General features: G+C 39.9%; 1 protein-coding gene across 1 annotated transcript in view; it reads right to left on the bottom strand.

The window, feature by feature from the left end:
- The window catches only part of LOC122539249 (cilia- and flagella-associated protein 337-like), a 118,904-nt gene that overhangs the window by 27,857 nt on the left and 73,069 nt on the right, over nt 1-17,978 (bottom strand). The window contains exons 11-15 of the mRNA XM_087980089.1: nt 15,717-15,796; nt 15,573-15,630; nt 15,427-15,472; nt 15,111-15,170; nt 13,165-13,333 (exon numbers count right to left, since the gene is read on the bottom strand). Coding sequence (XP_087836215.1) covers nt 13,165-13,333; nt 15,111-15,170; nt 15,427-15,472; nt 15,573-15,630; nt 15,717-15,796 — 413 coding nt within the window. The remainder of the gene's footprint in view (nt 1-13,164; nt 13,334-15,110; nt 15,171-15,426; nt 15,473-15,572; nt 15,631-15,716; nt 15,797-17,978) is intronic.

The raw sequence follows: 17,978 nt of genomic DNA, 5'->3' as shown, positions 1-17,978 counted from the left end.
TTCTACCAGGACAAACGTATCTACTTAAACTAAACTACAATCAAGTTAAATAAAAGTTAAATTAAGTTGAATTCAAGTTAAATTAAATTAAGTTATATCACATTACTTTATTTTACTCACTACACCTCCACTGAAGCTCCCAGCTTCCCCCTCCCAGGACCCCATGGGCCGCCCAATGCGACTCCCATGGCTATACCATGGCCCTGATTAATATTGCCAGTAAGTCTGCATCTATATATTTTAGAAAGGGCCGCCATGTCTATTAAAACTGCTCCGTTTTATGGTGCACCATATTTGTAAGGTAGTCTTGGGGAGATGCTCCCTCAACAGCTTGCGCTATCCCATAAGGGGGGGTTTTCCGACGTCCAACTCATTAGAATGTTCTTCCTTGCACAGGAGGTAAGAATATTACACAACCTCTTCCCCTGTTCTCCCAGAGAGAGAAGGTTTGGCAATCCCAGGAGAAGAAATACCAGATGACTTCAATTCCCAGGATTTCCTTCAGCTCCCTTACTATGGTTAGATGAGATTAGATTCTGGATTAGTGGTGCTGGAAGAGCACAGCAGTTCAGGAAGCAGCGAAATCGACGTTTCGGGCAAAAGCCCTTCATCAGGAATAAAGGCAATGAGCCTGAAGCGTGGAGAGATAAGCTAGAGGAGGGTGGGGGTGGGGAGAAAGTAGCATAGAGTCGAGTCTGTTTCAGGACATGGTTGAAGAGCTTCAGGGCAGAGGAAATGACCTGGGAGTTTGTAGATTCCCTACATTATGGAAACAGGCCCTTCAGCCCAGCCAACCATCCGAAGAGGAACCCACCCAAACTCATTTCCCTCTGACTAATGCACCTAACACTATGGGCAATTTAGCATGGCCAATTCACCTGACCTGCACATCTTTGGACTGTGGGAGGAAACCGGAGCACCTGGAGGAAACCCACGCAGACATGGGGAGAATGTGCAAAAGCCAGAGTCCATTGCCCCAGGGTTAAATTCTTGGGCGGAAGTGAGGTCTGCAGATGCTGGAGATCAGAGCTGGAAATGTGTTGCTGGAAAAGCGCAGCAGGTCAGGCAGCATCCAGGGAACAGGAGAATCGACGTTTCGGGCATAAGCCCTTCTTCAGGAAAGGGCTGAAGAAGGGCTTATGCCCGAAACGTCGATTCTCCTGTTCCCTGGATGCTGCCTGACCTGCTGCGCTTTTCCAGCAACACATTTCCAGCTTAAATTCTTGGGCTCCCACCCACGGGATAAACGGCGAGGTCTTAAGCCAATTGTCTTCGTATTGCCTCATCATCCTCCAAGCTTTCACCGTATTCAAAATGATTGGGGTCTTACACTGCTCGGTCACAGATTTCATCTTATCCATGAATAATAGATTAACTCGGGGATATCTTGACTGTGAGGCTTCAATGTCAAGCCAAATCAACCCCAAATCCACAAGGCAAGGGTAATAAAAATTCCCAAATACCACCTAAACAGGAACTGCATACCATCCTTCAGATCAGGCACCTCCACTAACCACCCCACCGGCATGGCTTCTGATTTTGTGAAGTTGATCCTGTATCCTGAAAACTGCCAAATAATTAATTTTTTTGTATCAATTGGAATACGGATTTCTCCGGATTGGGCAAAAACAAAGGACATTGTGAGCGTATAGGGTGATCTTACGCTCCCCCATTCCAACCATTGGCGCCACTATTTTAGGAAGTCTCCTGATAGCCTCGGCTGACAGCTCAATTATCAAGGTAAGTAACAACTGTGAAAGAGGACATCCTTGTTGGCTACCTTCCCCAATACTAAAGTTATCTGATTTAGTACTTACCATTTGTAATGACTGCCGCCTTAGGATCATTGTACAACGCTGCCACCAACCTAACAAAGGCTCACCCCAGACCAAAGCGAGCTAGTACTCTAAACAGGTACGGCCATTCTACCCAATCAAATGCCTTTTCCGCATCTAGGGAGACCACCACACCCGGGATCAATCTTTGCTGGCATACTATGTTCAGTACCCTTCTGATATTTTTGGAAGAGCTACTGTCCTTGATGAAACCAGTCTTACCTTCTTTTATAATATCGGGCAATGCCGTTTCCAACCTCAGGACCAGCACCTTTGACAGAATTTTAAAGTCCACATTCAACAACAAAATTGGTCTGTATGAAGCATGTTCTTCGGGGTCTTTCCCCTTCTTTAAAATGAGGGAGCTATTAGCCTCCCAAAGAGAAAGTGGGAGACAATCCTGAGTATATGAATGACTATACATCCAGAAAAATGGCTCCACCAACAAATTTATGAATTCTTACAAAACACACTCAGGAATCCATCTGCCACCCTGGCGATACTTTATTGCTTCCTGCACCTCTTGTATTCCATAGGTGCATTTAATAGGGAGACCTGGGGAGGTCCAGGTTCTCAAAAAAGGACTGCTGCACGGTCTTCACCACCCTCCAACCGGTATAACTCTGCAAAGTATTCCTGAAATCTAGCATTCATCTTCTTCAACTCATGGGTAACTGTGCCAGCCCTGTCTCTGATAGATAAAATGGATTGCAAAACTCTTCTTTCCAGCCAAATATCTACCTGGCTTATCTTCAAATTTAAGTAATCTTTGTTTAGCAAAGGAGGTCTCTTTGTTTGCCACCTGTGTGTGCACTGAGTCAAGAGCAGCCTGGAGAGGCGTGACCTGCTGCAGCTTGACCACTAAAGGCTATTATAATGTGCTTCTTCAGCTAGGCCTCCAGCATCCGTTGCTGTTCCCCCCTCTGCCTCTTTCTAGTCGTTAAATATGAAGTGGTCAGGCGTAGTAAATATGCCTTAGTGGTCTCCCAAAATACAGACGGATTACTGGCCATACCTGAGTTGATATGCCAGAAGGCCCTGAATTCTCTTGTAACATACTCAGCAAATTTGCTATCCTTTAACAGGAATGGGTCCATGCGCCAGTGCCGTGCATCTATTCCATGCCCCCTTGATTGTAACATCTAAATACACTGGCACATGGTCTGAGATAGTTATATTCTCAATTTTGCAAGCCAATATTCTGTCCAAACAGACCAAGGGCATAAATAACATGTCAATTTGTAGGAAGCACTTGTGTGGGTTGGAATAGAAAGTAAAGTCTCTTCCATTACGGTGGAGATACCTTCACACATCCACTAGTCCCAACTCCTCACACAAGTCCACCAACTGTCTAGATTGCGCAGGTACGCCCGCCGGGCTCCTTGGCATCCTGTCTACCCTGGGATCCATTAGGCGGTTAAAATCCCCTCCTATGATCGGGGTAGATGCACGCGCACCCCAAGATTCATTAATGTAGCAACTACATCAATTAGAAATTTACGAGGGTACGCCAGGGTACAATAAACATTCAGGACGCCATACTCTTCTGTGTATTAGAGCTTTAAGAATGATGGACCATCCATGTTCATCCTAAATTTGCTCAGTTACCTGGAATGGGAGGTTCATTCTTACTAGTATAGCCACACCTCTACTTTTAGAGCGAAAGGAGGAGACGAATACCCTATCATAACCACCTGCTGCAGTTTCAAATGTTTTTTTAGCAGTTAAATGCGTCTCCTGCAGCAGGGCATTGTCAACCTTTTCCTTCCAAAGACTTGACAGCATCTTCTTTCTCTTAATGGGGGAATGGCTCCCTTTTACATTCCGGGTGCACCACCTGAACAAATCACTAGCCATGGTCATCCAGGGCAGCCCATGGTTTCCCAAGGGGAGGAAGCTTATCTTAGATGCAGCGAGTGAAGAAAACATTAACTCCATAAAATCTAAAATTACTCCTGGGAAAACTCCTGTAACTAAAAAAAACTAACCACTACATTTAACTGAAACAAACACCCAAATAAACCCAATTCACTAGAGATCTCCCCCCTGGCCTCCCAATCCTTGCAACCATCCTGGCTCCTTTCAGCTGAGCCATGCCCCAGTCTCAAGCAATTCACAGACAAACAGAACATGTTATTACATTCCTGAGAGTTAACAATGGACACCCACCCTCCCCCCTCCACACCTCTTCTCCATACATCTTAACCACCGATATGGCCACCCCTAATCCAGAAAAGAACAGCAAAAAAAACCCAGATAATAACCAACCAACCGAAATGTTAAATAAATCAAGTTTTATACCAAGGTAGTACAGAATCTATCAGACCGATAACCACAAAAAAAGGGAGAAAAAAAAGGGCAGAGAAAGCAAAGAAAAACTATACCATTGTCCATAATGGTGCCCCTTCCACCTTCCCCCCTCCACCTCCTGACCCAAGTCTTTTATTTCAAGGAGTTCACAAAGTTCTTTGTCTTTTCTGTCCAACTGAAATTATAGACTGTCCTTCTCTAAGCGAAATGCCACACCACCAGGTACCTCAAGGAATATTGAATGTTTAGGTCCTTTAATTTCCTCTTGACTTAATCAAATGCCTTCTCTTCTTAATTATGGCTCCAGGTAAGTCTTGAAAGGACTTGTTGAGCCTTTGTATGTTAAAGCTTGTAGATCTTTTCCCAGTCTTCTTGCTGTTTCAATAATTAACTGTTTTCCTTTAAAGTGCTGGATTTGCACTAGGACTAGCCAGGGGTGCGGAACCAACCCATATCTGCATGCTGCGATCCAGTGGGCCCGTTCCACCCTCACCCAGCCCGACTCTACCTCCAGCCCCAGGAACATTGGGAGCCATTTCTCCTGGAATCCAACAGGATCCTTGCCTTCTTCGCGCTCTGGGAGACCCACAAATGGAAGTTTTCCTTCTACTTTTATTTTCAAGGTCATCCACTTGTTCTTGAAGGACCAGAACCTGGCCTTCCAGCATTCAGATCAGCCCTCCCGAGTCCTCAGTCATGGTCTCCGATGCTGTGGTCCTCTGCCCAACTGCTTCCACTTGTCAGTTCAGTGTTTGGATCTCCTATTCATGCTTCCGCGTGGCAGATATCGGCTCCAGCACTGCCTCGATTTTTCCTCAGAGTTTAGCAAACTCCACATGCAAATGCTGCTGCCCTGTTGAATCCAAAGAGGCTGCCATGGGAGTTTGAACAATGGCTGCAGGTACCCCTGACATAGTAGGGAAGTGCCCGGCCTACTCCTTTCACCCCTTTTCCTTTATTCGACTTCATCCTGATCTTAGAGCTTTCAAATCACAGTTTTAGAAGCTCTAGATAGTCATCAACTCTATATTATCAGTTTTCTCCTCGGGGTGGTTAGCAGGTGGGTGGGATTTAAAGGTCCACTTTGCCCCGGATATGGCACAGAGCTCAGCACAGCAGACCTCTCAGACCGCCACCATCTTGGATCTCCAATAAATTTATTAAGATAAATGTTGGGCGGCACGGTGGCACAGTGGTTAGCATTGCTGCCTCACAGCGCTAGAGACCCAGGTTCAATTCCCACCTCAGGCGACTGTGTGGAGCTTGCATGTTCTCCCTGTGTCTGTGTGGGTTTCCTCCGGGTGCTCCAGTTTCCTCCCACAGTCCAAAAATGTGCATGTTAGGTGAATTGGCCATGGTAAGTTGCCCGTAGTGTTAGGTGTAGGGAAATGGGTCTGGGTGGGTGCGCTTCGGCGAGTCGGTGTGGACTTGTTGGGCCGAAGGGCCTGTTTCCACACTGTAAGTAATCTAATCTAATAATGTGTTTTAACAAAATTTCATTGGGGTTCTCTGAAAAAGTTACTAGTTACACAGATAAAGAATTGTAAAAGATGCAGTGCATACAGTTTTTCAGCAGGCAATTTATACTGTGTCTTATAAGAGGCTTGCTGGCAACATTCAGGCGTATGCCATGAGGAAATATAACACCAAGTATTGAGTGTAGATCGATCAGGAAACAAAGTGAACATTAAGGATTATTGCTCAGACACAGGTCAATTTAAAAAGATGTATCACATCTGTAGAGTGTTGAGGAATTTCAGCTCCAAGTTGCTGACCTGGAGTTCAAGCTGCAAACATAGGAGTGAAAGTTATTTGGACACACCCGTTACATTAGGTAACATTTTAGATTTGGAGACATTGGGGATTGCAGATGCTGAAGAAATCAGAGTTGATGAGGTGTGGTGCTGGAAATGGCACAGCAGGTCAGGCAGCATCCAAGGAGCAAGAGAGTTGATGTTTCGGCGGGGGTGGGTGGCGGGGGGGTCCTTCTTCAGGACTTTTAGATTTGGTCAAAATAATCAGGGACAAGTTGCAATAAGATGTGAATGTGAGTTGGTGAATATGAGAATACAGGATGCAATGAAGAAGGAACATCAGCCTTAACCTTGAAGAAATGAAGTACTTGCTATCTGTAAGGACGAGAAAGAAGATTATAGGGAGAGCCAATTCAATCATAGCTGAGTATCCTATGGGATTCCACCTCTAGGTGGTGCAAAACAGAAAGAAAACAAATGCTATTCTCAAGCTGCAGGATGTAACTAGGCAAAAGTGAGGACTTCAGATGCTGGAGATTAGAATTGAGAGTGTGGTGCTGGAGTGTGGGCTTTTGCTCGAAACATTGACTCTCTTGCTCCTCAGATGCTGCATGACCTGCTGTGCTTTTGCAACACCACACCCGCAGGTCTAAAGATAATGTTGCCTGAACGTAAAATAAAGTAGCCTGTGCAATATAAAAAATAGTTTATTTTACCCCAGGCGCCTCTCTCTCTCTCTCCTAGTCCTAAACTTCACTCTAACTCTAGCCTCACAATCTTCCCTAGCCTTTCAATCACTCCCAAGCAAAAACAAAGTTATGTCCTGGTGCAGAACACTCCTCCACCTGCTCACTCCCACTACAGGCCTCCCCCAACCACAAGAGGCCTTCCTCACATGAGAGCAATCAGGAGCTACTTGGCTGTGGTCAATAGCTCTGAAGAGTCTGGATTTCCACCCATGGTCTTTGACCCTTGGGAAGAAATGCCGGTTAACTTAATGTGATAGATCTTTCCCAAACGAGGCAGTGTGCGACACTTGGCAGCTCTCCACCTGCTGGATGCAAACCCTACATCCGCAAATCATTGAACAGTGTAGTTAGTTGAATAAAGATAAGCAGTGCAGGACAAGGAGTTTAATAGCCATAGTGCCTCAATGAATTAGGTCAAGTCAGGAAGAATGGTTAAAACCTTAGTAAAAAGGTTTTTTTACTTAGCCTAATTTATTAATCAACCTTTTCAGAGATGTTATTACACACCTCTGGAGCAGATGGGACTTGAACCGGTCTCTTGATCCTGTGGTAGGGCCACTACTGCTGTACCACAAAAGCCCTATAAGTAATTTATAACAAGACTGGCAAATTAATTGGCACTAAATGGAATAAATTGGTTTGTTCAACTAACCTTTGCAAAGGCATGACTAGATAGTATTGAAAGTTGGGAACCTAATATTTGAAATGCCTAATATTATAAAAGACTAATAAAATGAAAAAGGAAAAGAGTAATGGTCTAATTCAACGAGGAAAGATCTTTGGTCGGAATATCAGGAAATAGAAACAGCATAGGTAGTGATAACAAATAACAAGAGAAAGAAATCACTTGTTAGAGAAGCAACTATTATGTTGAACAGATTATTAATAGGAAATGGGGGGGGTTGTGCATGCAATAACTCAGCTTCATACGGACATGACAAATCAGATTGTCAAAAGAAGTTTGAAGACAAGCATCCAAGACATTTTCTTAGAACTGGTTGTGAAACTTGTGTGAGATCCCTTTAAGAGATTACAATTGAATATTAATTGAGGAAGTGATGTCATGTCCCACATGCTCTATGAATTGTAAATGTAGACTAACAGAATAAGAAAGCGATGGAATGTGCTCCTGCACTTGTGGTGTATATAGATTCTCCAGTTCCAATAAATAACATTTGTATTCAATATATTTGTTTATATTCTTGTGACTGTCACAAGATCATCAATCATACAATAAAGGAGCAAAACAAAACCTAAACTAACCAAATTTATTTATTTTATATCTTGCCTGCTGGCATGAGGCGATTAATTAGTAATCTCATGGTCAATAATCCACTGGGAAACTGCAATCATATTATGGTGAATTTCACATAGATAGACTCCTCTTGAATTCAATGTTCAAAACTAGAGTCTAAAACTTAAAAGATTGATTGGCTAAGGGTTGGAAAATTAGAGTAAAAGATATGATAGTAGATAGGAATGATGAATATATACATATATATTTCTGAATTTACAACGAACGTTGATTTGTTGAGAAAGTAAAACTCCAAAGGAAAAGTGCTAACTGACGAGGTTCAGAAGAGTTTTAGATGTTATGGTATTGTAATGATGTTGAGAACAGTAGCAACCTATGGAAGTTTTAGAAACTAGAAAAGGTTACCAAACCATTCATAAAGAGGGAGAAAAAAAATGAGTATAAGTTAGCATGAAATATTAAGACAGATTAAAAGAGCACTGACTGCTATGTAAAGTGGAAAGAAGAATGAAATATTTAATTAGAACATAGAACATTACAGCGCAGTACAGACCCTTCGGCCCTCGACGTTGTGCCGAATTGTGGAACCAACCTGAAGCCGATCTGTCCTACACTACTCCATTTTCATATAGAACATAGAATGTGGCATTATTTATTTACCGCCTTATAAACGATGACAAACTGGACAAACTGAGATGAGAGAGATTATAATGGAAAATGGGGAAGCAGTGGTATTAGTCATCCATTTTATATTTGTCTTCTCAGTAGAGACACAAAACAAAGCAGACACACTGGGGAATCAAGATTTCATTGTTTAAAGATACTGAAGCTATTAATAGATACAAATATCAACAAATTACCTTGGTCTGAGGCCTATATTCTAGAATTAGACATAGCTGCACAGACAGTCCATCTAGTGGTTCATGATCATCCAAGAATGTCCTAGATTTTGGAATAGTCTCAGTGAATTAGAAGATACATATGAATCAAAAAGGTGAAGTTGAAGAAAGAGAACTACAGCACAGACAGCCTGATATAAATCATCAGTAAAATGTTGGGATGTGTTGTGAATGAATTAATGAGGGTACATAGAAAATCATAATATGGTTGGGCAGAAACAACATGATTTTAATAAAGAATGAGTGGGGCTAGGTCAGCATTTATTGTCTATTCTCAATTGCATAGAGGACAGCTAACAGTCAACTGCATTGCGTGAGTCTGAAAATCACATGTAGGCTACAGCAGCTAAGGACAACAGATTTCTTTCCTTGAAGGATATTAGTGAGCCAGATGTGTTTTTGTGACTGTCAACAGTGGTTACATGGTCGCCAACTTTTTAGTTCAGATTTTTATTAAACCCAAGTTTCACCATCTGTCATGCTGGTGACAAGCTCACATCCCCAGAAATTTAACCCGGGATTCTGCATTACTATCTAGTGATATTATCATTATCCCCTTAATTGTGTTAGACAAACTAGTTTTTTTTAGGATAAATAAGGGATAGATGGATGGAGTATTTTAGAATTGCAAAATGAATTCAATAAGATGTAACATGAAAGGTTGCTAAATAAAATATGGCTTAATATAGATAAAAACAAAATTGGAAAAAGAATAGAAATAGAGAGCCTGCTGACAAGGGTGGTGCTGTTGTTGTCTGGCATATTGACCTCTACATTGTGGAAACTGAGCTTCAGCTCTCAGACATCTCCTGTCTCCCAGGGATCATAATCCCACCATTGAACATCAGGCTATTGTGTTCCCAATGGTCAACAATTTCATCCTTTCTGGGGATTTCCCCCTTAATCCCCACAGCCCCCAAGCTCATGGTCTCTCAATCCTGTACAGCCCACTTCTACCTTCTTCCCAAAATCTACAAGTGGGATAACCAAGGTAGACCCATTGCTTCTGCCTATTTCTGCCCAACGGAATTTCTCTCTTCTAAATTTAACTTGATTGATTTCCTCCCTTGTCCACTTAAGTTAGTGATTCTCCTTTTTGCCCCCAATTTCTCTGTCTTCATTGCATCTATTCTGCTTATGCTGTCTTCCACAGGAATGCACAGAAATGTCTAACTTTTACCTCAACAAAGGATTTCCCCACCACTGTGGTTGACAGGGCCCTCACTATATTCAGCCCATTTCCCACACTTCTGGTCCCCACCCCTGCTCTTCCCTCCCATAACACCAGAAGGGTGTCCCTGGGCCTCACTTTCCAGCCCACCAGAACCTGCATCCAAAGGATCATAAGCCACCAATTCCACCATCTCCAGAGTGATACCACCATCAGACATATATTCCCCTCCCCTGACTTGTCAGCATTTCAGAGGGACCACCTCCACTCCCATCACCTCCCAAAAGCATCTTCCCACAGAATCGCAGAAAATTCAACACTGCCCATTTATTTTCTCCTTCCTCATTATCCAAGACTCCAGGCACACCTTCCAGGTTAAGCAGTGATTTAATTGTATTTCTCTCAATCTGGTTTACTTTATTAGTTATTCAGATCATGGTCTTCTCTAGAGTGTGGAGACGAAAGCCAGACTCTGTGACCGATTTGCCAAACACCTACATCCTGTCCACAAAAATGACTCCAAGCTGCCTACCACTTCAATACATCATGCTCCCTGGCCAATATTTCTGTCTCATGCCTGCTGTATTGCTCTAACAAGGCTTAGCACAAGCTGGAAGAACAATATCTCATTTTCCACTTGGTGACCCTGCAGCCTTCAGGACACAATATTGACTTCAATAATTTTAGGGACTGAACATTTTTCCTCCTTTTCCGAGTCCCACACCCAGGGTACTGTCATCACGTGGGCTGCTTTCAGCACAGCCAACCCATTTTTGCCTACTAATAGTCACCCATTAGCAGCCCTTGTTTTTCCCTGGCTTACCAATATTAATCCCTCTGCCCAACTGTCTTCCTCTCTGTCTGGATTCCATCTCCACCTATGACTTACTCCTTTATCCCCACCCCCATTCACTGTCTTCCGCATGTACAGCATAGCTATCATCACTTCTGAAGAAGGGTCACCCGACCCAAAACCTTATCTCTGGCTTCTCTCCACAGATACTGCCAGACCTGCTGAGTTTCTCCAGCAGCATCAGTTTTTGTTGCGAATAGAAATAAGGGGTCTTTTAGGTCAGCAAACTACTACATGTCAAATACTGCCAGAGCCACAAAGAGAAAAATCTAAATCATAAAGCTTGGATTCAATAGTAGAGATTGAACACCCAAAGTAAGTTATGTCCCTTAAAGGAAAGGCTCGATTCAAGAAAACTCCTAGGCTGAAAAGCTAAAAGAAGGCTTAAATTATATTTCGCAAATGATCCCCGATATAATTGTTTAAAATTATCAAGAAAAGCTGCAAAAAACTTTTAGAAAAGGACATTGATTAGGAAAATTGCTAACGTTTTATAGTTGTACAAAAATACTAATAACCAAAAGAAAAGCTTGGGGAATGTTCTTTACGGCAACTATTATCCAAAGGTTCATCTGACACCTCAAGATAAGCTCCATTAATCAGGGTATAAAATATTGCTACTGATTGGTGTTAGCTAGTATTCTTGCTCATTTCCAGTTAAGTGGTAAGTCTATATCACTCTATGTAAAAAGTGTATTTACTCTTTAGGAGAACCTGAGGTCTTACAAAGGACTGTCATGTTACTCAGATGTAAATGAACTAGCTATTAAACACTATGTAGTAAATATATGTAAACATTAATCTAAAATTTGCTGGATTTTCCAAAATAAAAGCAAATTAAATGAGGTGAAAATATATGAAGCCAGGTGATGACCTAACAATTAGAAAGGTAATTGGTTTTAAAGCGTTTCTGTATTTTGCTGAAGGAATGTGAATGTGTTTGCATCCAGCTTGCATTGTAACTTGACAGTAATGGACTGAACTGTCACAGTAACTCTGAAAAAGCTGAAATTTTGAAAGTATGAGGTCAACGTTAAGAAATAAAGCCTTTTTTCCAAGGAGACACAAGCAAATCCAATGAGTTAATTGATTAAAATGGCATGGTAAATATGACACATTTGAAAGGTTTGCCAATGGTCAAACTGATTAGCTGAAGACTGGACAGTGTAAAAGGTTTGTATAGAAAGTGTATAAAAGCACTTTGTCTTACAGCACAATTAGCTAGCTCAGAGAAGAGGTGGACTGATCAGTCACTGGAAATCAGGGGAGAGTGGGCTAATCACCTGTTCGAGTCTGCTCTTCAGACAAGTCCATACAAAAGGATTCACTTGTGATTGTAAGTATTGTATAGGAAACGTCTTTTTAAGATTTTTTGTAGTGTACTTTGCTTAATAAGTAACATTTGGTATATTCTATTGCTAGAATTGCTTTGGGTTATTCATAACCAGAGTAAACCCAATGGATGAGGGAAGCTGAGAATGGAAGCTTACATGCATTCAAATTATTGATACTGCAATTGAGCACTTCTTGTGGGCATCCTCTCCCAATTGTTATCAGTAATGCAGACTAATACCAACAAAAAGAAAGGAATAAGAAGGAATACTCCTGGTGGCAGTGAATCTACCCAAGGAATCTCAGATGCCTTCTGACCACAAAATAAACACCAGAACTGATTTCCAAAAATATACCAGTTATGTCCTCAGAACAATCTGTTAAATATCATTTCCTTATCATGGTATTTGTTGACTCTTCTTCTTTGTGTATTCCTCAGTATCCTTCTACTACCTATCTAATTATAGATCTGGCATTTTGACTTACTCATAGCAACCTATCAAAAGTTATTCTCTCTTTGCTTTTTAATAGTGCTGTTATGTTTACTATCTCCCAAGTTGACAGGAATTGTTCCTGAATCTAAGAAATTATGGAAGATCAAAATTCACTACTTCCACACCTCTTTAAAATTTCTAGAAAGAAGTTTGTGAAATTTAGGAAATTTATAAATACTTAATCTCATTAATTGCTCCAGTACCATTTCTTCATGTACTCTGCTATTTCATTCTTACACACAATACGACCCTTGTATTTTCTCTTCCATATTAAGAATCTATTTCCTGCTTCGATTTATGCTGAAAATGTTTATGCTTCACACCCTTACATTGCTGATTAATTTGAGATGGAAATATTTTCACTTTCCCAAACATAATATTCAGGGAGTTGTGTTCAGCTCCTCCAATGGATTAATAAGCCTTTTGACTGTCTAAACAAAGGAAAGTATGCAACTTTAAAGCAAATGAGAAATTGAAACATGAAATACAAACTAAAAGAATTCAAACACCACCTGACAATTCCGGAGGCACTGCACTGAATGGAGAATGAAGATGACAGAAGATGAGACCGGATGTGAAGTTCCAGATAATAATTGCACCATCATAACTTGAAGTAGCCAGCAAATTTGGAGCACACAGGACAACAGACAAAATATCATCCTGGTGGCCATTTTTCTGCATCTATTTTTAAAGAATGACAAAATTAAAATCATTTAAAGTACTCTTATTGGTTGAAAACTTTAATAGTTAAATTAAAATCCATTTCATTAAAGCTGAATTGTCAATTATCCTTTTGACAAATGTTTCAGCAATTTATAAACTATTTTCCATATTCATTACAGGATAAATTACCATGGCTTCTGCATTAACTCCTCCTATAAATGGACATATCACCAGCTGGTAATACTTTGTTTGGTGTGCAAGTCAAAGCTCATTTAGATGACTTAATGTGATATCTCAGATATCCCTAATATATTTGTTGCAATGAACTCAATATTTGTTCTACTTTACTTTCTCAGATAATTAAATGGATATTGATTCCTTCTTAAGTGTCCAAGAATCTTAGGAGCAACCTTCTTGCGATTTGTATTGCATATTATTTCTCACACTTGACTTTCTACAGTCCAATCAAAATTAGACTCAAAAACACAGAAACAAGATGAGAATTATCAAGCTACGATATTTCAAATAGGGTGCAAACATTCAGAGAAGGTGGTCTGGGTTTAAGTCCTACCTGTCGTAGAGATGTGTCATAACATGAAAAATAATTTCAGAGAACAGTCAAAACAAATGCTTGTGACCTAAATCATTTACAGTTCTGTCTAAACAATTTGTAGAAAAATAATAAGTCATGCAACTAGACCTTTGTGTAGTTTTAAACACTCAGCTTTGTTGCTATTTTACTTTCAGACCATTTCTAACGCATTTGTTGACTGCTGCCCCTTTAGCTCCCAGCTCTGGACTTCTGGTCTCTATTTCACGATTCCTTGATTAACAACTGACTCCCCAAGATATCTTTGTCCTTTTGTGACCAGACAAGGGCAGTCTATTTTCAATGGCAAGTGATTCACTAACAGGCTTATCAACCTGTCAACAAAACTGAATGCTTTTCATTTCATTTTGGGTGAGTTTAAGAACATTCTTCAAATGCATGATGAAGGGGATATTCTGGCAAGAAGAACCTAAATGAGAAAATTATCCTACAATATTCTAAAATCTAATCCATCTATTTGTCTTTTTTACTGGACAGGTGTTCATTGTTTGATATGGTTTCATTTTTCTTTAAATCTGAAGAATTCAGTTTGCACTGAAATAAAACACAAACGTAATTTGGTAACTAAATTATTTTCATCAAAAAATTAAAATGTGACTGTTGTGTGCTGTCAATATTTTAACAGAATCATAATTGTAATCTGATTGTTCTCATGGAATATCAGAATTTTCTAATTTTATATCAGTGTAGTATTTAACAGAGTGGGGGTTGGTTAGTTCAGTTGGCTGGACAAATGATTCCTGATGCACAGTGACACCAAAAGGGTGGGTTCAATTCCTGCACTGGCTGAGGTCCCTATGAAGGTCTCTCCTTGTCAACATCTTAATCCTCAGGTTAAACCACCATCAGTTGTCTCTGTCTAATGAAACAGCAGCCTTATAATCCTCTAGGGTATGGTCACTTTACAGTAATTCAACAAACTTCTTATTATAATCAATTATTATATTCTATTAAAGTTAACCACCAGATACTTAGGGAATATTTCAATGGTGTGCTGTGTATCAAAATGTGATTTTCCTTTGTAAATTTAGGATCACAACTCAAGTTAAATGTGTTTATTTGGTTACAGCAATTTGCATCTCTGTAAAATTCCAGTTAATACTGCAAAATATTTTACAGATGCTCGCATAGAAGACACAATAAATGAAACTCATAACACTATGATGTTGCTCAGCCAGTTCTTACTGCATCATCTGCCCAAAGGTGTGATGGATACTGAGTATCATATAGGTCATCCTGAATGTCCTGTAAAGAAAGCATCAACTAGGTCAGAAAATAAATAGTTCAAATAACTTTGTGAGCAGAAGTCATGATCAAGCTCACATCAATTCTCCTGCAGTCGTCTTTTCATTTGATCATGCACTTTATTTATAACTTGACTGCACGAATATATATACACATTGAGAAAAGAACATTATTACATTACTGCCAGCATGGTCTCAATGGGTTTAGTCAACTTTCTCTGTGATATAAATGACTCCATGTTCTTGTTTGCACATACCGAGTAAACATTGATCCTTTTGTCCCAGCCAACCGAGATGATAAAGCTTCAAAAAATCAGAAACAGACAAGTAGAAACATCCTCGTTAGGAACAAAAAGCTTACTACACTTTCTCAAACAGAGTTTAGGATTTATCAAGCACTTACCTATTTTTGTATATTTCAGCATAAATACAGTCACTGATTTCTTCAGTTTTTTCTCCAGCTGGAATGTCAGGTTATTAAAAAAGTTAACGGTTTCCTATTGCATAAAACTAGACAAACAATTACAGTATTGATTAGGCGCTTTACCTTGTCTCAGGGTCTGTACACATTGCCCATTTTGATAGTCCCATTTCTTCACACATCCATCTCTGCCACCCGTGATCAGCCTAGAAACAAAACAGTTGGTGACTACTAAAGTGTGTCAAGGGCAATTCAAATACATCAATTGGTTCAATTTTATAAGTTAATTTCGGGATGGGACCATTCGCCACAGCAGATCCTCCGGCGCCGCCGATTAGCCTCTGCCCTTTGACCGCCGAGGACGCTTAGCCACCGCAAATAAGTCGTATATTTTGAATATTGGTGGTAGCGTTTACTTGTTTTAATAACCATTTATTTTTGTTGATAGATTTTTTTTAACAATGTTTAAAATGTTAGAATAAGCATATCTAAACTATTTAAATTGTCGTTATATTGGTTAAGGTAGTGTTTGCGTTGTTTCAATAACAACTTATGTTCATTACAGGAGAGTTTTTTTTCATTTACCCTCAAGTCTTCAAAATGGAAACAGAAATTATTAGTAAACGTGGAAATAAGAAGTTTTACCACGATGGTTTTTTAAAATATGTTTTTGATAATACTTGAATCACTCTTGGATAGTTTAAGTTTTGGCGATGTGAACAAAGGGGCCGATGATATGTGGTCCGGGGTCTGTGAGACAACAATAAACGATGAAGATTGCACAAATAATCAGGCTGAAGCCACTCAGCGGAGAATTGCTTTTGAACTCGGAGCTCGCCACCCAACCATATGGAAATTTATTGGAACGTTAATGCAAGTGCAAAAATTGAATTTCTTAGAGGAATAGCGCGTAACTATCAACTGAACTAAAAAATTTCATTGTTTAATATTAATGTGAGATTTTACTGCCATTATAAAGATTTTTAAAATATATTTCCTTTTTCTGATTATAGTTTGTGTGAGAGGTAATTTTGGTTTAAACTTTAAGATGTGCCTGGACCACAGACTGGTCTATAATAAAGGACAAAACTTTTGTTTCTTTTCTAGAACATTTTATATACTCAAAAGTAGAATAGTTTAAATTGTGCAGAATGCTGACAATTTGTGAGCAGAGTAAAAACAAACAGGCTAGTTTAAATTGTGCAGAATGCTGACAATTTGTGAGCAGAGTAAAAACAAACAGGCCCTTGATTGATGAAACCATTAACACAGGCAGGGAAGGATGAGTCCTTGACTGATAAGACTCCAGGATAGGGGAACGACTCGAGAGACATCTGTTACAGATTAAAGTCTTTTACTGATAAGACTACAGGGTGAGAAAAACAACAACTTTAGAGACTCTGGAGCCATTTGTTGCAGACTTTGTGATAAGAATAATGATGTTTTTAAGAATGTGAACCTCATGGCTTGTTAGAGCCAAGGAGAGGAGGGACTTGTACTGTATAAAATGGGAGACTTTGTAAGCCTCAGCGCGCCTTTTCTTCAAGGGTGCCCGACTTTGCAGACTTGACTTGTTAATAAAACTTTGTTTTCCTGAATTTGTCTAGAGCGATTATTGAGAAGCGATTTTCGTTTCTAACAGTTTGTAACTCATTTTTACATCTAAACCAATAAAACGATATTTATTTTACCTTTTTTTTAATCAATATGTAGTTGTATAAATAAAAGGGACTGAGAAGTATGAAAGAACAGGCGGGAGGGAATACAATCAGTACACATATATATATATATATTTCCGGTAGCGAATAGTCTCGAGGTCAAACGACCCCAGTGGAGAAACGCTGGCGGAGAACCGGCTAATCATCGGTGACGAATTGTCACCAACCCGTTAATTTAACTCAAGAGACATTTCATTCACAGAATATTTGCACTGGGCACCAGCTATCAATCAAATTAGTAACACTAAATTAATGCTTTATTAGGTCATCTAAAAGTGATTGAAATACATACCAATAATCCTCAGGAACTGCTACAATGTTTTGTGGTGCTCATATCCATATATTTTTAGGTATTGGTTATTCTTTAAGATACTATGATTTTCTGGCAAAAACTCATTTAGATAATTCCCCAGGAATCAATCCATTTAAATGGAAGTTGAACACCTCGCATGCTCAAGTATCAGACTGGTCGCCTTGAATGTGAAATATTGATGACATGAAACCTGTTCACTGTATGAAAAATTTCAAAGCATTAGGAGCTGGCATGAAGATTAGGGAATGAGAGCAGGGGGGGTTGCCAGGGTGAGGTCCAGCTCTGATTCAGCCTAAGGTACAGCTCTTTGAAGAACAGAACCTCTGCAAAATTGCATTTTTCTACTAGAATTTTTAT

The sequence above is a fragment of the Chiloscyllium plagiosum genome, unplaced genomic scaffold (assembly GCF_037043375.1).
Source record: "Chiloscyllium plagiosum isolate Xiang-an unplaced genomic scaffold, Cpla_swu_hap1 HiC_scaffold_36, whole genome shotgun sequence".
In the NCBI taxonomy this organism is placed as follows: domain Eukaryota; kingdom Metazoa; phylum Chordata; class Chondrichthyes; order Orectolobiformes; family Hemiscylliidae; genus Chiloscyllium; species Chiloscyllium plagiosum.
Note: the sequence above shows the minus strand (reverse complement) of the source record. Positions and strands in the feature narration are given on the sequence as shown.